At 43.1% G+C, this 25,594-nt stretch overlaps 1 protein-coding gene across 1 annotated transcript; it reads left to right on the top strand.

Annotated features, from left to right (window-relative positions):
* Positions 1-25,330, top strand: LOC141019580 (neurabin-2-like). The gene is made up of 15 exons (XM_073494538.1): positions 1-90; positions 6,752-7,156; positions 8,077-8,285; positions 8,369-8,710; positions 8,827-9,534; positions 17,698-17,830; positions 18,247-18,367; positions 19,526-19,630; positions 19,959-20,094; positions 22,029-22,172; positions 22,272-22,325; positions 22,519-22,650; positions 22,817-22,914; positions 23,004-23,100; positions 24,551-25,330. The coding sequence occupies exons 2-15, from the start codon at positions 6,838-6,840 to the stop codon at positions 24,602-24,604; spliced, it is 2,652 nt and encodes an 883-aa protein (XP_073350639.1). The 5' UTR covers positions 1-90; positions 6,752-6,837; the 3' UTR covers positions 24,605-25,330.
* The last annotated feature ends 264 nt before the right edge of the window (positions 25,331-25,594 follow it).

Genomic DNA, 25,594 nt, shown 5'->3' with positions numbered 1-25,594 from the left:
GAATCAGCAGCAGCAGCAGCAGGACAATGGACTGTCTCCACCACGGCTCCTAACGGGCACCGGGCTGTTTCCGACACACTGGAATACAAGGTACGGTTGACTGGGGGCGCACTGAGTCTCGGATGGTCTCTGTGAAAATGCGATTTAACCCGCGTTCAAAATGTGCCGTTTGTCTGTGAAAGACGAGAGGCTGCAGGAAGGAAGCGACGCAGCGCAGCGCAGCAGACAGACACCCAGCAGGGCCTGCCGTCCTCTGCCTCTGGGTCTGTAACCGGCCGGTGACACGTTATAGCACAGACACAACTGTAGCAGTTCACTGTCGGGGTCTGTATGTTTAACGAGGGGGGATAATCAGGCAACAAAAACACATCCGGAATGCCCGAGTCGCGTTTTCTCCTCTCCAGAAAGAACGTCGCGCCGAACTCCTTTACAAATCTCGCCGTTTATATGTTCGCGTGCTTAAATGCTGTTGTAAACACGTCTACGGATGTCAACCAAGATGTCTCTGGACGCCCCGAGGTCTTCTGGCGATTTCGGCGTATGAGTGATTCATCACATTCTGTATGATTTCAATTAAAATCCGATTTTAAAGTGCGAGCACGGTGCGCGTCGCCCTCCGCTAAGGTGTATTTTGACGGAGGAGGAGAACGCGCTCACCACAGATAATAGTTGACCTTTTCTCTGTAGTAAACGCTGCTCTGTGTATTACACGCACGCCGAATTAACAAGTGGCTCACGCTGTGTCAGGAACAGTCGGATCTCACTTTGGTCGGATTCATCTGTGCTCCAACGGCACCGCCTCGATAAAGACTCCGTTTTTTGGATGGGAGTCCGGAGCTAGCAGCATATGTCGGGTATGCCAACAAAGCCTCTCTCTAGCCAGCAGCAACAGCAGGAGCACGCAGTGTGTGTCTGCCAGATTGAACCGTTGCACAAGGCCAGGCCGGAGTCTCCTCTACAGATGCAGGGATTGTGGTGTGAATAGATGGAGGCATTGTAGTTGCCATAATGTGCCTTCTGTTGAACACTGTGCGTGACGCACATAGACACGCAGAGATACAGAGATGCTGTGCAGGCATGGAGACTTAAGGACTTATTACTCATGTCTGAACGGGCTGCATATTACCATCCCAGTGCAGAGGCACACAGCAGTGGCTGCAGTGTCTGTGTCTGTGTTGACCATATTGAACACACACACACACACACACACACACACACACACACACACACACACACACAGTGACAGATGTGACTGGTTACACACAGCTCCAGTCCTCAGTGTTACAGTATAGAATGACACAAGGTCATTTTTGCCGTACTAACCACCCAAACACTTCACACATGTCATTTAGGAAAACACAGGCTGTGTTGTTTGTGTGTTTGTAGCCTGTTATTAAGTGAAGGGAGGGGCTGTTCGTGGACACCCATCAATAGGTTATAAGTAGATAGATTGATGCTTTACTTAACCCCAGGGGGAGAATTCACAAGTCAATAGTCATTTACCTCCATATGCTGAGCATCATTGGTGCAGGCAGGCAGTAGCTGAGCCGTGAGGGTTTTATTTTAGATTATATCGACGTGACTGAGACAGCGTGAGTGTTACATCGGTGGGAGGAGGACGGCAGCTCTGAGTAAACACAATACATTGGAATCTAGTTGAAAGATAGAGAAGTCGGTATGGACAGAAGTGATTATAATGACGGAGGCGGATCAGAGGAACTGAGGCAAATCAGTGACGGATGTTCACGGCTGGGTGCTCAACATACATGAATAAAGTGTTAACTTGATGTAAAGATGAACGAGATTAGTGTATGTGAAACCCAAGTTGAAATAAACTGCCATTATCCTTGAAATCTGCACTGCATCTGCTTATTTTTGTTTTGCCAGATGAGGGTGATGTCACTCACAGAATAATGGCACCAAGATGCTTGAACATGTCCCCATCCTCAAACAGGACAATCACAGTGCAGTTAGGCGTGAGAGCCCAGATCGAGTGACAGGAAATGCAAAGGACCCCAAACCGCAGAGGATTAGGGGTAGTCAGCGGACAGATGTTGTTCTTGGAAGGACGGGGGAGTGTAAAACGAAATCTGGGCAGATGCTGTTTTCTGAAGAAGAGATGGATGGTCTGGAGCCCGAAATCAGATTTTGTCTGTGTCGTTCATTTCAGGTTTGTGTGTGTCAGCCGTGTGTTTATCAGTCAGACCAGGAGCCACCAGATTTGTCGTAACAATAACAGGAAAAAGGCCAGGAGCAGTATTAGCGGTGTGGATGTGTGTGTGTGTGTGTGTGTGTGTGTGTGTGTGTGTGTGTGTGCAACTAGAGGCGCCTGTAAAGGTTATTTGCTTTACATTGGATTTGCTCACTTAAGTTCACATGATCAGTCTGTGAGATTCTACTATTTGGCAAGACAGTGTCACAAGACGTACTGTGGTCACTGTTTCTGTGTGTCTGTGTCTAAGTGTGTGTCTAAGTGTGTGTGTGTGTGTGTGTGTTGGTCCCATCGTGGTCAGCTCTGCCATCTGGAGTCAGTGTGAGGCGAGGCAGGAACATAAATGTTCTTTCCATCCACTTCAGTTTTGCCTCAATAAAGAGTTTCATTCTGTAACAACACGACATCCAATCATCAGCAGTCAGTTTGTTAGCGTTGCCATGGGAAAGGATGTGAGCTGCCACACAAACAGCAACATGATCCAACACGTTTCATCCTCTTTCAGTTCAGATGCATGTTGTAGCATATTGTTGTACAGTGTTCGTAGTAGCCACTGTGATCAATGAGTGGAGATTTGTGTGACAGAACCCAATCGCCAATCACGGATATGTTCAAACTTTACATTTCTTTACGTCTCTTTGGGTCCAAAGATCACGTTTCGCCTTAAAATACCTGCGGTTGGTTTGGCTTTGGTTGACACAAACATGGCTGGAGATGTTTCAAGGTTTTCCTTAAAAATAACCTGTGGTGTCACGCTTAACTCCACCACCATAACCCTCCATCTCCCAATTTGAAAGTCAGGCCATAAGCATGTAATATGAATGATAAATGATGTGAATGTATCAGTGATTAAATGCCAACATTTGACTCTGGCAGCTGGGCTGTGTGTCAACACAAACCTCAGAGTAGTTCTTAGGAAGTATCCGCACTTTAGCATTGTCATTGTGTGCATGTTAGCATGCTGATGTTAGCGTTAAGTAGTACAGCCTCAAAGAGCCGTGAGCGTGGCTTTAGGCTGGTTCATCTTTTATAGACCAGCGATTTATCAATTATTTGAAAATAGTCAAACCAATCAATAATGAAAATAACCTTTAGTTGGTGTGCCTAACTTTTTATTTAGGTGCGGCAACAAATAATTCAGGTGCATCCGATAATAAATTAGAATTTTCATTCCATGTCACATTATGTAAATGATTATCAACAAGAATAAAAGGTGAAAATGTTTTTCTTCATTTAAATCACAGCCCTCTCAACAGGAAATCACGATAACCTCAGCTGTTTAAGAAATAAACTGTTAGATTTCAGGCGCGCTTGACAGATTTTAGGGTGCATGTGCGACCATAATCGTCGCACCCCGGGGCCCTAGACCTTGTCATGTTTGTCAGCGCTGCGCTGGATTATCACCACAGATGCAGTGGCTTTCCCTCGACATAACCACGGATCTCCGAAGCTTTAGGAAACCTTTACTGTCATGTGCCAGGTTGTTTGAAGGGCAAAACTCTTAATGACTTGATGAGAAGCAACTAAACACACCATCAATTACTGATGACATCACACAAAGCTGTCGCGGGGCTCCCTCATTTGGGGTCTCTTTGGTCTAGAGACCATGGTGGAAAATTTGACTGCAGTCTTTGGCATGTTTAGTCCCAAAGAAACAAATTACAAGGCTGTATGCTGTCAGATTTACCTCACATCGTGTTTGTTTTGTCTCGAGGAGCGTTTCAATCAAACAGTACATGTTGTCTCATGGTGACAATGTAACTTAAACAGTCAGTATCACACCTCAGCTGTGAATTTTCACACAAATCCCACAGTCTGAGTCTGCTGGACAAAATGAGACGTGTCTCTGGCTCAGTCCACATTTGATTAAGTAATCCTTTGAGTTGAAAAATCAATTTATTTGTCTTTCAACCTTTAAAGTGGTAAACAGCCAGCTCCTTGTTTCACTAATAACCCTCGTTGCTGTGGAGATCCGCTGTTGGACGCGGGGCTGAAGTCTCATTAAGTGACTTTCTTGAGTGTTTTTGTCTGGCTTTGTTGGCTATCACTGCTTAAATCATATTTTTGGGTAATCACTTAAACTGTTCGGTTATTTCAGACAAAATAATTGTTAAACACTCATTACTTTTAACAAATTAGCCATGTTAACATCACCATTGTTGTAGAGCTTCTCTTTTGTGATGGGAGCTGGTTGTTATATTATATTAGAAGACTCCCTTCTCTAACGTTAGCTACTGTTGCTCTCTGTTAGCGGAGCGATTCATCAAAGTTACATCCTTTGGACGGTTTTGAAAAATCTGACCCAAGTCGTTGACAAAGAAATCCACAGTCCGGCAGCATTAAACAATTCATCGACCACGGGCTCGTATAGGCAACTAACACACACGGCGAAGGTCTCATTTTTCACGTCACGTTACAATCTGCTCACATATGGCCAATAAAAAGGTGACCAATACAAGTCAATCACTACAAACTGTCACACAGAGCCCCTTTAAGTTACTTTGAGTCTCACTCCATTATAGGAATAGTTAAACATTATAGCAAATCTCTTTAGTTGTTTACTTGCTGAGAGGTAGATGAACAGCTTGATACCACTCACCTGTCTGTATGCTAAATATGTAGCCTAGCTAGTACAGAGATTGTAAACAAGGAAACGACCAGCGAGCTCTGAAGTCCATTCATTATATTTCCTGGAGTGACGGCTCCCAGGCAAAACATATCCTGGCACACAACACACACATTTTGGTTTTGGCACGGCATAAACAAAATAGATATACTAAGTACTAATACGTTAGATAGAGATGCTAATAGAGTTGTACCTTTGAACAGAGCCAGGCTAGCTCAGTGGTTGTTGGCTGTAGCTTTGTATGTACAGTACCACATCGATCTTCTTATCCAACTCAAGAAAATGGATAAATATAATAAATTATATAATTATTATTAATTATAGACCTATACATTTCTATATTTCATTTTCACCATTGTGATAATTGTGTGTGCTTCACAAGCTGGATCTCGTGGCTGTTGTTGTCGAGCCTGATGAAATCAGACGTTTCTGCAGCGCGGATGTGACAGCGCAAACTGCAGATGCAATCAGCCAGTAAATTAGATTGTGATCATGGGCAAACAGTGGGATATCTGAGGGACCATGGGAGTGTTTTGTGTACATACACTGACTTTGTCACAAAGTAAATTTGGCATTCGGAGCAGCAACATAAAGACACACGCGACACGTGAGGTCACAGTGCGTCACCGTCCTAATTGGATTAATTTGACGGCTCCTGGAGCTCCATGTGGGTGTTATGAAATACACAGTGAAGCAGTTGTTTTGCTGTTTGATGGTGTGTTTATGTTTGGTCATTTTCAGCTATGCATTTTTTTCTATCTTTTAGATTATTGTGACAGTTTGATGAATCAATATAAAATGGCAGAAAATAGTAAACAATGGCCATCAGAATTTCCTAAAGCCTAATTTAACCCATTCAAACACCCTTTTCTTATCAACCCACAGTACTAAGACTAAGAAAACCAGCAAATATAGACATTTGAGAAGCTGAAGTTTGTGAATTGTTTTACTTTATGGATGGAAAACGTATAAGATCAAAACTTACACAGCAGAAACGGATAAAAGCAGATTCTTAGTCCAACGACACTGGATCCTACATTTCTTATGAAGCAACTCATTTTGTTCCAAGCCAAATCTAAGATAACTCTGATGACATCATCTTTTGATGGAGCTTTTATGTAAGACACCCTGGTGGCCCACGGGCTCGAGGCACTGACCGTGAAACACAGCTCTCTACTGTCAACCTTCTAAATAAGATAAAGGCATAAGTGGCCTAAAAATTACTCGCTCAAAAATGTCAAATATTCACCAGATCCAGCTTCTTAAATGGATTTGCTGCTTTTCTCTTTTCTCTTTCTCTTTTGTGTGATTGAAAACTCAATATCTTTGGGTTTGGGACTTTTTCCTTTTTCCTTTCAAAAACGATTAATCAGCCATAATCCAAGAAGTGAAATGAATAATTATTAATAATAATAATTTCATGCGTTAATAAGCTGCATGGTTAATTTTGCTGCAGCACTTTGTTCAGAACAGAGCGCAGAGGTTTCAGTCTGTGGAGAAAAACATCACTGGTGTGAACAAGTTAGTTAGAGTAGTTGTTTCAAGCTCCAGCCTGTGTCACTGTGACCTCTGACATGAAATAACTCTTCTCTTCTCTTCTCTTCTCTTCTCTTCTCTTCTCTTCTCTTCTCTTCTCTTCTCTAATTTGGTCTATATTGATCAGTTATTTTGGAAATTGAATCCAACTAGCAACTAACCAGTAATTTTGTGTATTCTGACAAATATTTATAGGATTATGGATTAGTTATTTAATCAGAAGAGTGAAAATGTAAATGTCAGACTAAGGGATAACTTTGAAGGCCATGCTTGGGGTTATAGTGACTCATCCTGGGTCCATTGATCGACATAATAGAAAATGAATCATCACAAATATAAACGATCGATCGGTCTGTCTCTTTCTGTGTGTGATTCAGGAGGTAAATGTCAAACAGCTCCGGGATGCTGCTGTCCTCATCTCTGCTAACCTGCTGTTCACCCGGGGGCATCTGACTTACCAAACATGATGAAGACTGAGCCCCCGTCGGCCACGGGGGGCAACGGGTCCTCCGGTGGCAGCAGTGGGGGAAGCGGGAACTCGAACCTGCGGAGTCCCTCGCCCCACCGCAACGCCTACCAGGCGGGGCTGGCGGCCCTCAAGAAGGCCACTGATCACCTCAACAATGCCGCCAACGGAGGCGCTGAGCCTGCCTCGAAGCCCGCTCCTCTGCCCCGCCCAACTGGGAGGGGCCGGAAATACGGATCAAATGTTCACCGCATCAAGAACATGTTCATGCAGATGCAGTCTCCTGGTGATGAGGAGGACGGAGCTAAAATGATTGGTAATACACCTGCATAGTTAGATCTTCTTCTTCTTCTTCTTCTTCTTCTTCTTCTTCTTCTTCTTCTTCAGAAACATATTATGTCTCCTAATACTCAACTTGAACCTTGCTAGTGTTTCCTGAGTCCAGGCTTTTAAAGGCCCTGCACACCCACACAGGTGTTTAATTGGACAGGTGGAAGGTGGGTGGAGCTATGCTGTGAACTGACCAACTAAGCCCCTCCCCCAAACAGCAATTGTCCAATGAAATTGTTCAAATAGTTATGCAACTATAAGGATGCCTTTCTACTTTGGATCCATCACATGCCACTACTACCTTCTTCGTGTCCACTTCCGGGCTAAGAGTTTTACTTTGTTGGGTTACAGGTTATGCGTCACCTCAGATAATACCCAAGAATTATGATTCCCAAACTGGTTAGTCTACATCCTCTGTAACACAAGAACAATGTTGTTTTCTTACTTCCATGTGTTCTAACAACTGGTGAGGATGCTAACTTTTTGGCTGGGAGTCATTAGCTTTAGCCTCAGCCTTTTAGCACATAGTCATGTTTGTAGTTAAGACCCCCGTCGAGGAGTTCCTTTTTAAAAATGAGTCCCATTAAAAACTCATACAGAGACAGCAGCTCGCAAACGTTAGCATGTATATTTAGCTAGCTACTGCTGACAAAATTAGCAACACGGTGTAATTTCAGCCAGTGTTAGCTGACATACGAGTAGTATCATTGGGTGTATTTCAGGTATGACACCGTGCAATGAATGGACAACAGATAATACTCGCTGAAGTCCAATTTTCTTTTGGTAATAATTAATAAACCTTTGCTGTTTTCTCAGGTCAAAGTAAATCAAGCTACATTTTTGTCTTAAACGAACCTCTCTCTTTACCTCTGTGCTGTTTCCAATCAAGTCTCCTGTCCTTGGCAGGTAAAGATCAGGCTGTGAAACTGTCCCTGCCGAGGGCTTCCAGCCTCAATGAGAATGTGGACCACAGCGCCCTGCTAAAACTCGGGGCCACAGTCTCAGAGAGGGTCAACCGTTTTGACTCTAAACCAGGTGGGGAGGGTGGGGGCTCCTCTGGGGGCTATTCCAAGCTCCAGGAGACCAGGAGGATCTTCGAACAACGGACTCTGCAGGTCAGAAGCCTCTTTGTTTGAATTACTTGTGTGTCTGTTTTCAATTCAATACCATCTCTCTGACTGACTGTTGTCTCCTCCAGGAGAAGCAAGCTGCCACCAACCGGATCTTGTTAAAGAAGGAGCGGGCGTCAGGCTTCCAGGACAGCCGTCTAGATGTTGTGGCTCGCTTTAACGGCTCCACCGAGGCTTTGGACCGGCTGGATGACCCCCCCGCCCCTGCTCCTGCTCCCCCTCCCACTGCTCCCACTGCCGCTGCTTCAGTCGGACCCCATGACGCCGTCAGCCCTACCGTCAGCCAGCTCAGTGCCGTGTTCGAGAAGACCCCACCGCAAAACAATCTCTACCTCCCCCAACGTCGGCCAGGTCCCGCCCTAGCACCAAAACCAAAACCACCAGCCAGAGCGGAATCTGGCGGAAGGAAGGTAGGAGGAATTTGCTTAACTTTAAAAAAAAACAACTACAAACTACAGTAGAAGTAAAGGAAGCTGGTTGAAGAAAATGGCATGATAAGACGATCTTTTTTATCTTCTTCTCTCAGGCAAAGGTGTTACCTCCAGGTAAGGAGAACCGCGAGGAGGTGGCAGCAGGAGTTGAGAGCACCCAGGCAGCAGAGCTACCAGAGGGGACGGGCTCTCTACAGAGGAGCGAGGGAGGAGCGATTGCGAGTGACGAGAAGGACGAGTTTGGACAGTCAGGAGACCAGCTCTCCAACTCCTCATCGTCCTCAGTGACTGTCACTTCCTCCTCTTCCTCTTCGGAGATCAAATCGGAGTTGGCAGCCCAGCCAACAGCGACTGAAGCCAGGGGCTCAAGCACGGCGGCCCCAGAGCGAGGGCCACAAGCTGATGAGCAGGACGGCTCCGCAGAGGCCGGAGCCAGGCTGGTCCAAGCCGAGGTTCATGCTTCACTTGAAAACGGAGAAAAAGAGCCTTCAAGTTCCTCTCCCTCCTCAGAGGAGAAGGAGGCGGACTCTGATGAGAGGAGAGGTGAGGATGAGGAGGAGGAGAATGATGAGGATGGCTCGAGGAAGGACGATTACTCAGAGGGTGATCTGGTGGATATCAGTGCATACAGCGGGCTTGGGGAGGAGGACTCTGGGGGCAGCCAGCTAGATGATGAGGAGGATGAGGAAGATGAGGAGCCATATCAGCCGGAGACCAGCTGCCACGAGATCACGGGCCTACCTGAGGAAGAGGAGCCCGTGCCGCCCAATAGGAAGATTCAATTCAGTACAGGGCCAATCAAGGTGAGTGAGTCTTTGTCAGATGAATGCTGTCAGTTTTATTGGAGCTCCCATAAGAGGAACTCCTTGAGGCACTTCCTGTTTGTCTTCCACATTCAGTCATGGTGGTTTCCACTCAGGTGCCACTTCATTTAAACTAGACTGCAGTAATATTCTCTTTAAATCATAATAGTTCATGTTTTTGTATTGTAAGTATATGAAATGTCTGTGTGATGTGAAAGGGACCCTCCAAGTAACAAACCCAGTATATGAAATATATCACCCTTTTCTGCAGTGCACCTCAGGTCTTTTAGCACCTTTCCGCTCAGCTTGTTTTTTGGCCCGCAGCTTTTCTGTTTTCAAAAGCTGTCATCAAACCTAACAGGCAGCTGTTATCAGCAAGAAAGCTCTAAAGAATCACTGTGTATTTCCTGCCGAGCAACAAAACAGCAGCCAGCTTGTGAACGTAGTCGAGCATGCAGCTGACTTTCATTTGTCATTTAAAAATGCTCATGTTTCCCCATTTTCAACATGTCTGTTGGAAGTGTAAAAAGCTTACTGATTGAGATGCGTTTCTTTAAGGTGATGTTATGTTGTGGTGGAGGAAGCAGTTAGATCCTTTATTTTAGTAAAAGTAGCAATACTACAGTGTAAAAATGCTCTTGGGTCATGGTCCTGCATTCAAAATATTACTTTAACATACAAGGAAACAGTCTCAGTTTAATACTGACGCCTCTGTGTGACAGCAAAAGAGAGGATTGGCTATTTCCTCATAGTTGTTATAGTTTTAAAGGGCCGAACACACTTTTGAAGTATTTATTTTGAATGGCCGAGTACGCATCCAAAGCATTCTGAGGCACGTCAGTTATCGCTTTCTGTTCTGTGCTGAGAAAGAACTGAAGAGTCTCACAGCCTGAAGAAGGAAGCTGCTCTGTAGTCTGGTGGTACAACACCAAGACAAAGTTTACTTTGTGTCACCATCGTCATCTTTTGTCCAAACGGCTGCTAGAACCAACAAAAAATTAAAGGTGCTTACAGTAGCAGGAAGTTGAAGTAAAAAAATACCAAGAGTGAAAATACTCTTTATGCAAAATACATTATTTACTGCGTAGTCGCTTAACATTTACCTTATAACTTATCTCTTGATTTACATTTTGTCTGCAAATCAAGTAACTAGGAACACAAACTGTCAAGTGAATGGAGTGAAATAAAAGGAGGATATTTTCCACTGAAATCAAAGAAAGTAGTAGCAGTAGTAGTAGTAGTAATATAGTCAAGTACAAGGACCTTAAACTTGTACTTACAGTAAGTATAGTGTTTGAGTAAATGTACTTAGTTACTTTCATCCACTGAGGACATGCAGTGTATCCGGCTTGTTTCACTGCTGCTATGTCAAATCAACTGATGCAGGTTTAATGATGGCCGACTATGAAATGCTTTAGTTGTCTGATTAATACGAGCTGAATAATTGGTTTCCGGTAATTAAATAATACAACGGAAAGTTAAAGAGAAGAAATGAACAGAGTAAGGAAATCAATGAAAAGACTGACTGACTTCCTCCCTTTTTTTTTTTACATCACACACACAACCAGATACAGACACACACACACGGAGGGGAGGGGGGAGGGGATGTTCACTCTTTGATTTCTCCACAGGATATCCTGCTGACTCGAACTCAAACTGTGTGTGTGTGTGTGTGTGTCTTTGAACATAGATCTTGATTTAAAAGAAGCACTTTTCTGTACTCCCCCCACCGCCTCCCTCCTCGCCGACGCAGTCAGCTGGTTGAGCTGTGCGGATTGTGAAACATGTCACAACGCGCCATGATGAAGCGGTCACATTAACAGCTTACTTCCTCCGTCAAAGAGTCAATTGAACAGAATACCACAGAGTGTAAAATGAAAATATTCCATGCAACAGAGGAGATAAGAAGAGGAACTGAGAAAGGACAGTATTGAAACACAGGCTGTTCAGGCAGAATTTGATGTCCTTAGGCAGGACAAAGACAACATAATGGACCCTGACGGTGTTGACTGAGGATCACTTTTCCTCCTCGGTCATGTCCACTTACGCCGGCGGTAGAGGATCATGTGGAGGAACGTTAATTTCAGGTCAAAAAGGAATTCTTTACATTTTCTTGGACTTTAAAAGGTTTAACCACTGACCTCTCTGGCCACAGTGCAGCTAAAAAGGGAGTTGTGGCCTGAGGCAGCGTTGTTTACTACTAAGGTAACAGCTACAGTTAGCCACCTAGCAGATTATGTCAAACCAGCCTGTGCTACTGATGTGCAAAAATCTGTTCTCAAGTTCAGGAGATCTTTTTGTTCAATATCATCAAACAAACACACAGAGCATCACATCTGTGCCAGTCTGATGTTTCCTGGTCCCTGTTGTACAGTCAACAAGCCATCTGATGTCGGCATATACAATGATATATCCTATCACATGCACAGCCTGACGTACGTCTCATAGCAAATACCAAAAAGATGAATGTAGATATAAAACCTATAAAAGATGAGACGATAAAGGTATCGGATATAAGTGTAAGATTTGGATGCGAGACGTATCAGTTATAATGATTCAGCTGTTTGCTGCCCACTGCTTTAAAACAAGCTCCGCAAAGGCACTTCCTTCAGATGCCACCCTCAGCTCTTTCTCTATATCCGTCTCATCTCTTCAGAGGGTACTGCCGCTGTGACTCATTTTAAAGGTTCATTAACTTTACCTCACCGCAGTAAACACTAAGAATACAGTGACACGATGTTCCAGGACAAAGAAAGTTGTCTGAAAAAGTCAGTTTACAGGTGCGTTTTTATGTGGAAGTCATCCTTTCATTTCCAGAGCTTTTTTACTACGCGCCACACTTTGATAGACATCTGTTAGCTGAAATTCCAGTGAGAAACGGAGGCTAGTGGAGGTGATAACCCAGACTACACAAGGTTAGTCTGGGTTAGTGTTATGTCCCGAAGGTATTGAGGGAAAAAAACAAAAGAAAAACACGACAAACAGCACAGATTAAAAGCTCACTGCCACCTCACACACATAACACACGGAGCCCCTGATTCCTGATGTTATAACCTACTAATAACATTATACTAACAAATGTATTTAATTTTTATTTATTACAGCGTTGGCATTACAGTTAGAACTGATGATGATCCTAATATAGAAAGTGTTACTTATGTATTCACCTGGTTCAGAAGGGCACGTTAGCCAATAGTGGCCAAAGGGGGTAGCAGCTTGAACCACGAGAGCCACCATACTCAGCACGTTCCTGAGTGTGGGTATCAGCATCCTGTCTGCTTTCACCACCACACACACCACTTCCTAGACTACTTGTAACCTCGTCAGCATGGAAGGAACATGAATAATAATAATAATAAACCTGGATTGGAGAGGCAATAAGTACTTATTCTGGTATTTCCTCAGAACACTGAGTGTCTAACAACAGTCCCTCAGGTGTCAGACTATGAACTATAGTTCTGACACGTGTACATAAAGGATTCTACATGACAGCATGTGGTGTGAATGAAGGCCTTCATTAGAAAGTGACATTATGTCCGGCTTTGTTGGGATTTGACCCAGTAACTTTCCCTTACATGTTCAGAGAGGTGCTCAGCCGCCGGGAACAAAGCCAGCCAAGAGACTCACTGCCCAGACACGTTGGGTGTTGTTATTCAATTTCAAAACTGGTTGGTAATTGTTGTTCTGACATCATGAGTTACTTCATCAGGTTAAAGTCAGCCAGGAGAGTTCAGACCTCTTCCGGTGCTTAGCAAGTTTCCAACCTGCCTCCGCAGCACGTCATTTTGTAAAGTTTCCTCCAAATTAAATCAGAAATCCCATTTGATTGCAACACTGTTTTGGAAAGCAGTTCTGGATGATGTGCTTTTATACTAGCACATGAACGCAGCATAATAGTAAAGAGTAATGATTAATCTCAGGTTGTAAAAACCTGTTGAAGTAGCGAGGTTGTCCTCTCACTTTTACTGAGACACACTGGATGTGTCTGTGTTGAGCTGTATACAAGGCTACCACTGTACGTCTGTAAAAGGCAGTTGGAATGTGGAAGGGTGTGTTTGTTTTCCTTGAAAACGCATGCATCTACACACACACACACACACACACACACACACACACACTCACAAAGGTAGGGAAAGCAGATTGATAAGAATCACATAGTAGAGCTTTGTTTAGCAGAACCACAACACCTGGTGTGTGTATTTATGTGACCAGAAAAAACTTCAAAAGTGGAGTGAAGGGACGCACCTGATCCTGCACTTGCATCCCAAAAGACTAGCTGTTTCCCCGTTTTCACTCTTAATGCTAAGCTAAGCTAACTGGCTGCTAACTCCAGCTACATACTCCCCTTAGAGAGTATGTGGTCTCGTTATGCAACTTTTGTCAAGACAACAAAACAAGCGTGTTTCTCCAAATTTCAAAGTATTATTTAACGTCCTGTATTATTATTTATTATATATGCAGTTCAGAAGCGAGTGGCGTACCACATCTTGTAGTGTCCTTGCCCAATCTTGATCCAGTTACCTGCCTGAAATCCAATGACTGGCATGACTCAGGTTAATTCACTACTCAGCCAGTGTGGATTAGCAGTGAGTGATGAGATCATTTGTCTGGCTGCTTCAGAGAGTGTATTCAATGTATTGTTTTTGTTCTTGATCGTTCTAAAGCATGATTAACGTTGCAGCTATTGGTTATTGGCAATATCTGGTATGTTTTCAGAAAAGTACCCGTCTTTAGAGGAGTACCGGAGTGTGTGTGCCAGGTGTCCTGATAACGTCCTAATGGACACTTTGACTCTCAGTCCAACGTTCCAACAATTAGTGTGTCGTCCTGAATTAAGGAGAGTCTACTAGAGTGGAGAGACAGCACAGCTTTGTGTTGAAGGCTTACTCGGCCTCCTGCGGGACTTCTCTGTGGCTTGGCTTTGATCCAGTGTAGTAGCAGGTGGCTTGTGATTGGTCAGATTATGTGGAGGCTGTCATTCAAGAAGCAGTGTTTGTTCCAGAGCATCCCATTAGCAGAGCCACACTGCCAAACTACAGTGCAATAAACGGTTGAAGGTACAAAATACTATACACATTATAAAAATGAGTGTATAGACACACATGATTAATATTTAAGCAGTATCTTGGATTTTAAAGGGGAATCTGGTGTAATCTACATATGGTGACATGAACTTATAGGGGCACTGCCTTGATTTAAATATGAATATGAATGTAGCAGTCATGTTGAATGCTACTTAGGCAGTGAGACAGTGGTATCATGTCTGATGTGGCTCTGCAGGACCATTGTCAAGTCTGAGAAGAAAGCAATGATGATATCACAGTGATGTCATCAGGGTTATCTTAGACTGGGCTTAGTGGCTACACATTTTTAACCAAAAGCCTTTGTTACAAACTGAAGGTGAAGAGTTTGAAAAACATTCGCAGGAGGGTCGGTAATTGCATTATGGGATATGTAGGATCCATCAATTTCACCTCTTGTAATAACGATCTTGATGTGGCTTGTGCATGCATTTGTTTTGGAAAGCTTTTAGCAGGATGCATAGCAAAGAAGTAATGTAAGCTAAAGTTGGAAACATTCCCTGGTAATATTATGATTATGACAAGCCAACAGCTCGGTATAGGTTGGGAGCTAGGCCAGCAGGAAAATGGAATAATATGAGCAGTCAGGCAATACAGAAGTATCTGCTGTCTTTTCACAGCACTCAGCCATGAAAAAAAGAAGAATAGAGAAGAATAACTTTATAGAAGAAGACAATTCATAACCAGTACAAAGTCCTTGCAGTGGGTTCAAAGGGTTTATTTTACCAGCTCATATGTTGGTCAAATGTTGAGGCTTTGAGATATTTTGTGTGTGTTGTGTTTTGCTGTGTTGTATTAGTATTTCTGGGGCAAAGTAGAGATTGTGTGTTGATGTGACGCGTACAGGGAACGCTCTGAAGCTCCGTGCACACACACTGCTTTAAAGTTACTCAACAGGAAGGAAATGTGACTACAGGAAACAGTTTAACAATCACACCCTCTGACCCTGTTTGTGTCAGTGTGTGTGTGTGTGTGTGTGTGTGTGTGTGTGTGTGTGTACGTTGGTCTTCTACCTTGAGGGGAATGTGCATAATACTGTACCAGGCACCTCCCACACATAATGTCCTCCGGCTCCATCTCTCTGTATGTTGTCTCACACACACACAAATTAGCATATCTGCCAGACGGGCACAGACGTGGAGCAGGTCAGGTGTCAGTGCCAAACTCACGCTGGGCACAAGCCTGTGGTTGCCGTGGAAACTAAGCCACGTGATCATGGAGATGGTCACCGGGGAGACAGATGCTACTGACCTTTTGAGAGGGGGAAGGGGCGTGATAGAGAGTGTAAGGATAATATATTGAGAGGGGGGAAAGTGAGAGCTATACCCCCTTTTTTTGCAATTTTGTTCCCCATGAAAGGCAGTGATATCGATGTGTTTCATGTAGTCTGAATTAGCTTAGAGGTTAGTGAAAATTAGAGCTGGTGCAGACTGGCTGCTGTAAAATCCAGTTGTACTCCCTCAAAGGCGTAGTAGCTAGAATAGACGGAGCAAGAGAGTTAGCATCTGAATGTTCCTGTGGTCCATTTAATTACAGGTGGCTCTTTTTCTCCCAAGGGCATGTATGCTAATGATGCACAGTGAGGAACTACATCAGTGTGTGTAACTGTGTCCTTACAAGGACATCAGATAAAAGAGATTTGAAAGTACAAATGTGGAGAACGCATCCTGTATGATAAAGTACCCACACATTCATTCTCAAAGCAAAACAGACCTAATGTCAGTACCCATAGATGTCCCTTATTCCTGCAGCCCCATGGCAGCAAAACATGAAGAAGTGGAAAACACTAAAGCTGCACTAATCCAATTTTTTTTTAACAATAGATCAAATGATTGGAGCTTATTTGCGTCTTTCAGCTCATTGTTTTGGTTTCATGGTCTACAACTTTACTGTTTTGATTCTCTTCTCACTGTTGTCATCTTCTTCACTCTTGTTTCCACTGTGGAGCATTTAGCAGCTAAAAAGCTGTGTAATTCCATCAGGAGTTGGTGGAAAGAAAACCACAGCTAAACAGAGAAGGAATTTCAGACACGTGTGTAAATTGGGAAATGTTTGCTAGTGTTGCAATATTACTGATCGCTCAGCTGCCCCCAAGCGTTCAAAAAACAATTAATGCTGCTTTAAATGAACAAATAATCAATTATTTAAATCCCCCCCCAAAATGTTGCATTTATATATAAACTCACATACCTACACACAGAAGGATTTAAATACAGTCAGTTGCCAGTTTACTGGGTCCAATTAACTGAAACTAATGTTGTCTAATACAACAGCCCTGCTTTAATCCTGCTTTCATTAAGCTTCTGTTTTGGAGAAGCTTTGATGTAACTTTATAATCACTTCAGAGGCTGCTGCCTGTGGTGCTGTTGAACTGAATTGCATTGTACTCACATTCATGATATTTTGCTCCTGGCACAAACACAAAAGTCCCTAAAAGGATGCACGAAAAACTTTTATACTGTTTCTTAATGTCGTCGTCAAAGGACCAGTGTGTAGGAAGTGGAATTATCTATTGGCAGAAATAGAATATGAAATAATCGTAATGATGTTTTCATTAGTGTGTAATTGCCTGAAACGAAGAATTGTTGTGATATCATGATGCTAAATCAGCCTTTTATATCTACAGAGGAAGCCATGTTGCCCTTTTGCATTTTTCTTGGTTTTAGCGTCCACACTTGGTTCTCCTACATTCTTAGAAAGGGAGGGCTAGGAGAGGAGTTGGAGTTGGTTACCGTTAGATACCTCTACATGCTATACACTGGACCTTTAAATATGTGGATACATCAATATGTTGTCCAATATCAAGCGTTGATTATCAGTTGGCATCTGGTCTTGTTTGATAATTTGATATGATACATTTTGAATGATTAAACTTGAGTTGCGGAATAGATGTTTATACGATAAAGATGATGATAATGATGGTAATGATGATGATGTCTCCCAGGCGGTCACTGTAACCACACACAATATTTACTCAGAGTTAGATGTTTTAAGAAGGAAGACAGTTCAGTGAATCAGGAGCTACGTCACATGCACACAGAGACTGAGGCTCTCTGACCTTTGACCTCTGCCCTGTGTTTAGGTCTTCACCACCTACTCTAACGAGGACTATGATCGCCGCAACGACGACGTTGACCCCATGGCAGCCTCGGCCGAGTACGAGCTGGAGAAGAGAGTGGAGAAGCTGGACCTGTTTCCTGTCGAACTGGAGAAAGGTATACGCACAGAAAAGACACACATCTTTACAATCATTGAGAGTCACTCAGTCAAGCCTCTTATGTAACTACACACACACACTCACACACGTGCACACGATATCTGGCTGAGTGCTGTTAGTGGAGCTACACTGTCTGCTAGCATCTCCATTATCCCCTTATGGGATTAAATTTAGCACGGATTAGCCTAATTAGCAGCTAGTAATTCTGGAGGTAATGGATTGGAACCAGCAACCATCCGTGACGGCTGCTGTCAGTACAGCGTAAAACCTGTAATACTGACATATAAGCATTGAATAAAGATAAATATATAATATAATATATTGATATATGTCTATTATTAAAGCCATCGTATTTATAACAACTCAGTATTTCGATAATATTTACATTATGTCTTGTGTGTGTGTGTGTTTCAGACAGTGATGGTCTAGGTATCAGTATCATAGGGATGGGTGCAGGGGCTGATATGGGTCTGGAGAAACTGGGAATCTTTGTTAAGACGGTCACCGACGGCGGAGCTGCGCAGAGAGACGGCAGGTAACCTGTCCACCTGTCCTCTATGCTTTTGTCTTTGTCTACGTGTCTCACGCATGATACTCTGTTATCTGTTATCGGTTTGCTGTCAACAAACTGTCAACAAATCTCATGAAAACACCAGTTGCACTAGTTCCTACCAGTGACTCACAGATCTGTTCCTGCACAAATATATAATTCCAGTTGTAGCAAAGAAATTTCCTAAAACTTAAAAATGATCTATGGTGCACTTGTTGGGGACTATTTTCAGTCGTGGATGAATACACATTTCAAGATTAAAGGTATTTTTATTATACATGACAAGATTGGAAATTGGAAATGTATAGTTGAATCAAGTTTTGGGTGGAAGTAGATGAGCTGTGGTGACATCTCACCTGTAAACCCATGTGTATTACCATAATGTACCTAAAGGCTTTCACTTTTTAGGCTCTCCCGTCAACAAAACTCTTGAGCAGATCCTGTAGAACCGGTTAAATGTTGACAATATAGTCATCAAGTCACATTGAAGGAACAAAACTCTAAACTGTCATCATTTAATCCAGTTTTAACAGACAGCCAGACACATTTCCTATTCCGTGCTGTCATCAGCTGCTCCGACAACAAACTTGGAAAAAGGGAAAGTAAAAGCCACAAGCCTCTGCTCCATAACAGCAAGTTTAATTTCCCAAATCCCCATGCTTATTAAATCCTCACATTTCGTTTGCATTATGAGCAGCTTTGCAGGAAAAGACTGACAAAGGCAAGGAATCATAGAGTCTGATGAGTTAAATCATAAGCAAGCAAGTCATTCCTGCCAGGTTTAATTACTGCCGCTAACTCCACACTGCAGTAACAGAAGCAGTGCACTATTGTTATTTTTTTCCAAAAGTCTCTGTCACAACCAATTTCAGATTAGTGTTTAGAGACTGAACAACCCGTCCATCTCTGCTTTCACTGTCATTGTAATGTGTGTTTACTTCCTCTCTACCATAGCAGTGATAGCACCGCTGCTTAAGGCTGCATCGCACAGATCAGCCACTGGATTTGTCTATAAAAGTGTCAGAGAAAAAAACATTGAAACAATAGTACAGTAAGGAAGGAACAAAGGCGGTAGCTGGGGGTGGGTTGTGTCCTTTGTCTCTGTGTATTTTCACACATGCAGTATATTGTCTGTGTGTGCAGGATCCAGGTAAATGATCTGATCGTGGAGGTTGATGGAACCAGCCTCGTCGGCGTCACTCAGAGCCTCGCTGCATCTGTCCTCCGCAACACCAGCGGCACCGTCAGGTCTGACACACACACCTCATTTAAACTGATTTGGAACTGTGTATCTTTTGCACATTTGTGATATAGATTGCATATTTTTCAGGTTTTTGGTTGGTGTGAGCTAAAATTCTGAGGTTTGTGATGAGCGCCTTTGACTGTATATTTTCAGGTGTGCAGTTTTTAGGGTGTGGATTTTCCTGATTTATGTTTAGTGCATTTGAATGTTTTCAAGTTTGTGTACGTGAACATTTTAACGGCTTGCAGTTGGTGTGTGTTTGCATCCTTCAGATCCACGATTGTGTGATTTCGAAGTCGTTAACTTGACTGAAGGATTTTGGTTGTGTTCCAGGTTTGTGATTGGTCGTGAGAAGCCGGGGGAGCAGAGCGAAGTGGCTCAGCTGATCCAGCAGACTCTGGAACAGGAGAGATGGCAGAGAGAGATGATGGAACAGAGATACAAACAGTACATGGACGATGATGAAGAGGTACGTGCTGAGACCGACGTGCACATACAGGACGCGCTGCAGCAGCTTTGTCCTCTGGAACGTCTCAAAAAAGCGGAAACGTTTGTGTTCTTGTGACTAAAAAGATTCCTATTGTCAAATTTGAGTGAAAGCAGCAGGATTAAAATTGAAGTACAGTGATCTGATAAGTCAAGCTGCCTCCCCAGGAGCCTCCAATGTGCAAGCTGGTTTGCTGAAGCCGCATTTATTAACTGGGAACATCTTCAGCTAATGTTGCTTTGTCAGCTTATGAGCGTCGTTAGCTGCAGGAGGTTTGAGAGAGAGAGAAAGCGAGCGAGATGAGCAGATAAAGACAGGAGAGAGGAGTGTTGCCATGCAGTGTAAGTGTGCGTGTGTGCACGTATGTTTGTGTGTGTGTGACAAAATGTCGTCTGTGTGCCACCATGTGGCCTGCAGTTTCGAACTCAGTCCAGCTTCTCCACCCAGTGGTCACAGAGGGTAACACACAGTTCAGTGCCACAATAAGCCATTTAAATTATTGTTGTTTCAAGTGTGTCAGTTAAAGCTAATCACAATTAATGATTGAAAATATATTGAGTTATTCCAGACGTACACTCTGCTTTCTATAAGTCTGGGGTCAGTGGACTGGATGTAAATTCATCCTGTGATTCCTGCACAGTGAATAAGTAAATCAGGATGTCCAGTGCGATTTAAGTGATGGCTGTCATTATCATTCCTCATCAACATGGCCACGGTTTTACTGAGGCTGTCAAGATTGTGTCCTTGGAAATTTGGATGTTTTAATAGACATAGAAAGGAGTTTATATTGTACGATCAGACACATACATATTCTTATATCTTCTTGACCGAATGTGACTGTTTTATCTATATTCAGTTCTTATGAAAGTTATTTTTGACCAGAATGACATACCTGACACCAGACTATAATGTTGTGATGTAAAAAATGTAACAAATATAATTGAATAGCTCAGTAGATGTATATGATATCTAAATGCTCTGAAAATACCGCAGAGTTTGGTTGGTGGCTTGTCAGTAGTTTCATATGGAAGCAGGATTCTCCCTGCTGGCTTGATGTAGCCTCATAATAAACGCAATCAGAGAGCTAGCTTCTCTTGAACCAGAGCTAAAGACACAGTATGGTCATTACACCTCAGAGTGATATATGAAGTGCAATGCAACGTTCAAGTTGATGCTTTTTGTCAGCGATTACTTACATCGTACTATGGAAGTGGAAGAGAAGACAAATGATGAGCAGGCGGTTATCGATTTTGCGAATCCTTTTAGCGGAAGACAGTTACAGGCAGGCTGCGTTCGATTTCAGAAGGATGAATCTGAACTGTGAGACCGCCAGCAGGAGCTTAATGCGTCTTTCACTTAATTAGTAATTTCATACTTATGTGGTCCACTCCAGGCTAGTTATACCATTTTATGTGACACATTCTGAGCTAAATGAAATTATACAGCAACTTGTGAAAAGAGAAAGAAGTAGATCTGAGCCTGAACTTTGTTTGCAGGCTATCACTGTGATCTGCAAGATATATTTTAAAGAAACAGAACATTTTAGGAAATGCAGTAAATGCTATCCAGTACATGTGGAGCTAACGCCAGAAGCTGGTTAGCCTAGCTTAGGTGAAAGACAGGAAACAGGGTTATACAGCTTGCTTAGTTAAAATCCTCCTACCAGGACCTCTAAAGCTCTCTAAGCTGGTATAAACCCCTTAGAGCCACAACTAGTTGTTTATGTTTTGGTTTTCGTACAGATTAATCTAAAAAAAGTAGCACGGAAATGACTGAGTCTTGAACGTGCTGGTCGGCAGATTTTGATGCCCTGTTTTGACAGAGCAAGGCTGGCTGTTTTCAACTGTTGCCACAGATTTACCAGAGGAGATATAATTTGATAATAAGTGTTCTCATCTCTTTCTGATTACCTGCAGACAGGTGAATATGCAACGGATGAAGAGGAGGAGATGAGTCCAGTGTTTCCAAACTCCATTGAGGTTTTCGACCTGGCCGAGAACCAGGAGATGTTGTCTCCTGTGGAGCTGGACCCTGAGAAGCTGGCCCACAAATTCAAGGAGGTATATTAGATTTTATCACTTGGAACCTGATTGTAATTCTTTTGTGTGTCTGTGTGTGTGTGCTTTTGTTATACTCTCTCCATGTGTATCTGTCTTTAGCTCCAGATCAAACATGCAGTAACCCAGGCGGAGATCCAGCTGCTGAAGAGAAAGGTGAGACCACTTAACTTTCAGTCTCTTCATAACACGCAGAAATGAAATACACTGCAATATCCAGGTTATGCTGCAGTGGAGAGTGTACACTAGCATAACATCAGTTTCCTTTGCTGGCTGAACGATGACTTAACGCTGGCTCTACCTCCCACATACCACCTCCTCCTGCCACACTCCCACCCCTTACCTCCAGCTGGCTCATGCGGAGCAGGATAAGTTGCGTTGGCGGATGGAGCGTGCTCAGTTGGAGCAAAACATCCGGGACAGTAAGGAGAGGATGGAGAAACTGGAGGGCTATTGGATGGAGGCGCAGTCTCTGTGTAAGGTAATTTATTAAGAAACATTAAATGCAAGGACGCAACTATCAATCATGAATGGATGAAGTATTTCCCTCATCATTTAATATCTCAATTGGTTTATAATGACCCAAGTGTAGTTGTTTTCATTTACTGACAGTGTTTGTGTGTGTGCGTATGTGTGTGTGTTTTCAGGCGGTAGATGAACACCTGAAGGAAACCCAGGCTCAGTACCAAACCCTCGAGAGAAAATACAGCAAGGCCAAGAGACTGATTAAAGAGTACCAGCAGAAGTAAGTAATGATCGTCACACTAAAGGCTTGAGAGAAGGAATAAAAGACACAAATATTAATGTGTGTGTGTGTGTGTGTGTGCTTTGTAGGGAGATCGAGTACCTGAAGACAGAGACGGCTCAGCGTCGAGCACAGGAAGAGAGTGAGGCAACACACAAAGAGGAGGCGGACAACCTGCAGGAAAAGGTAAGTAAAACACTCAACTTCACCACACTGGTCTCAAGTGACCAATTCTGTGTCAGTGTGTCAGCTGGTGACATAGAAAACACTGCTTCTGCATTTTAATCTGTTTTTTTTTGCATTTTCACAAGTAAAAAAGCCCCAATCCTCTCTTTCTCATAAGATCCATATTTAGATTTTTTTTGTAAGGGTTGTTTGACCCAAATCACAAAAACACATAATTTTCTTAATTGTTTTAAGTGGCCGAACGCGCATCAAAAGCACTTTGAGGCACGTCAGACTGTCTTGACACTCGTAATCTGACCTCGTTTTGATTTAGGAGGGTCAAATAAAGACCCAGTGATCAGAGCTGGTTTTCTGCAGCCGCAATATCCATTTGGAGCGCTAAAAGGAAAATAAAAGTAAGGTTAGAAAGCGAGAGGGACACAGAGAGGGAGAGATATCACAGTTTCAGCATCACTAATGACCAAATTCAGTGTTCAGTGCGTGTGGGCCTTTATTAAAGTAACCAACGAGCCTCTGCTGACAGCTAATTCTGTCAATTATTTTGTTAAATCTTCGATCTTAGTTCAGCATTGGACATTGGGTCACATTGAAAAATGAATTGGCATCTTGGAAACTGCATTAAACTGGTTTGAATTATACTTTTCAACAGAACTTCTTCAGTCCTCAGTGATCCTCCCTCTTCAGTGGTCCCGCTGACTTGTGGTGTTCCTCAAGGCTCCATGCTTGGTCCCTTTTGGATCCTTATTTCCAAACATTGCAATAATTTTTACACAGTGCAAATCCCCCGCATGTTGGAGACCGACTTGCTGAAAATGGCTGAAGTCTAGTAGAATTTCTCTCTATGCTAATTACTTCATGAGGACGCTGTGTTCCTGCCAGGCCTCCCCCGGTGTCTGCATCCAAAACACTGTGTAACTGGGGCAACAACGTAATGCGTCATCGTCCTTTCAACAAGTCTGGCCAAATGTTGCCTGAAGCACTGTAATTTTAATTACAATGCAGGTAGAAGTGTGGTTGTGATGAGCAACACAATGTGGTAGCGACTGTTCATGTAATTTTATAGTGGTGTTCCCAGAAACTAACCTGATGCACCAGATGGTTGGTTTGTTAGCTGCCTCGCAACCCAGGAGGTCTGCTCCTCAACATCTCCAGAAACCTGAAGTTTAAATTTAACACATAACTGTATCTTGGCAGTAATTTTGAGCTGCTGTGGGTTCATAGTTCATACAATATAAAACTCTACTCTGGGATAAAAGCCAGGTCAAACCCTAGATCCAAGTGCGCCCAAGGTGCACCAGGAGAGCCTGGCCACAAAGTTACCAAAAGTGTGCTTGTCACACCCCTGATGCACTGGGAACAACAGAAACAGAGCAAGTCTGACTTGCTTTTAAGGAACTTGGTATAGTTAAAATATATTTAGGTATCCTTCCCTATGTTGTTGTTTCCACAGATTACAGACCTGGAGACCAAAGTGGACGCCCTGAAGACCCCCAAACCCTCCTAGACTGCTGCTACTTCCTACCTCCTGTCTGTGACTGGAAGAGGAGGAGCTCTGCCTTCATCCTGACCTGGGCTGTATTTTATTCCAATCAACCATTTACTGCACGGACAGGTAGTAAAAAAGAATAACAGGGATGACAATTATAAAACGGAGGACGAGGAAGGGGACATACGTCATCCGACATTTTAACAACGGCTTAGAGCTCTGTCAGTCAACATCCAATCCCAGAATGCACCTTCTGTAATACCCAGAATCCTCCTTGTGTGTCTTCCTGGCAATCAGCTTGGCAATCAACACGGAAACCACATTCAACCACCTGTACTTTATTCGTGGGTGATCTTTATTGGCTTCTTCAACAACAGTATCTTACCGGGATTCTATTATTGATTCAGATTTATTTTAAAAAAGGCGCTTTTATTAAACAGGCTCGTCACAAAGTGCTTTATAGGGTGACGGAGGACATAAATACAGAATAAAACAGAACAAACCGGAGGAGGATGAAGGTCATTTGATTGTCGTTATACTACTTTTGAACAAGGTGGTAGCTGAACCATTCCTTTCTTTTTTTTTGTTCGGGACTGGACTGGATTCTTCTGAAGAGCACTGACGTGTTTTCGTCGTGTGGAATTGGTCGTTGAATCAAAAACTGCGAGGAGAAACAGCCACACACGTTTTTCACCTCAAGACTCAGAAGCGGAGCCTCGGTAGTAACAACAACAAAAGAACCTTCGAAAAGGAAATAGCCACCTGCTGATAGTTAAGTAATAAAAACTATAAAAACAAGATGGCCGACAAATTTCTGATCAGTGACAAAAAACTGTGAAAGAGCAGAACGCCCCCCCTCCAGCCTTTGGTTTCTCTTTTCTAGCCTAACTCTCTGCAAGTGATGAAAGGAATCAGGCAGAAGCGTGGTGGCATACTGTTTGTATATACTCTATACATGTATTTAAAAGTGTTTAAACGGCTTCAGAAATTAAGTGGGTCTGATATCCG

Source organism: Pagrus major, chromosome 23 (genome assembly GCF_040436345.1).
Source record: "Pagrus major chromosome 23, Pma_NU_1.0".
NCBI classification, from domain to species: Eukaryota; Metazoa; Chordata; class Actinopteri; order Spariformes; family Sparidae; genus Pagrus; species Pagrus major.
Note: the sequence above shows the minus strand (reverse complement) of the source record. Positions and strands in the feature narration are given on the sequence as shown.

Coding starts and splice junctions, on each gene's coding strand:
- LOC141019580 (XM_073494538.1), top strand. CDS start 6,838: ATGATGAAGACTGAGCCCCCGTCGGCCACGGGGGGCAACGGGTCCTCC. Junction 17,831..18,246: donor TCCTGTCGAACTGGAGAAAG/GTATACGCACAG, acceptor TGTGTGTTTCAG/ACAGTGATGGTCTAGGTATC. Junction 22,173..22,271: donor TGGCCCACAAATTCAAGGAG/GTATATTAGATT, acceptor ATCTGTCTTTAG/CTCCAGATCAAACATGCAGT.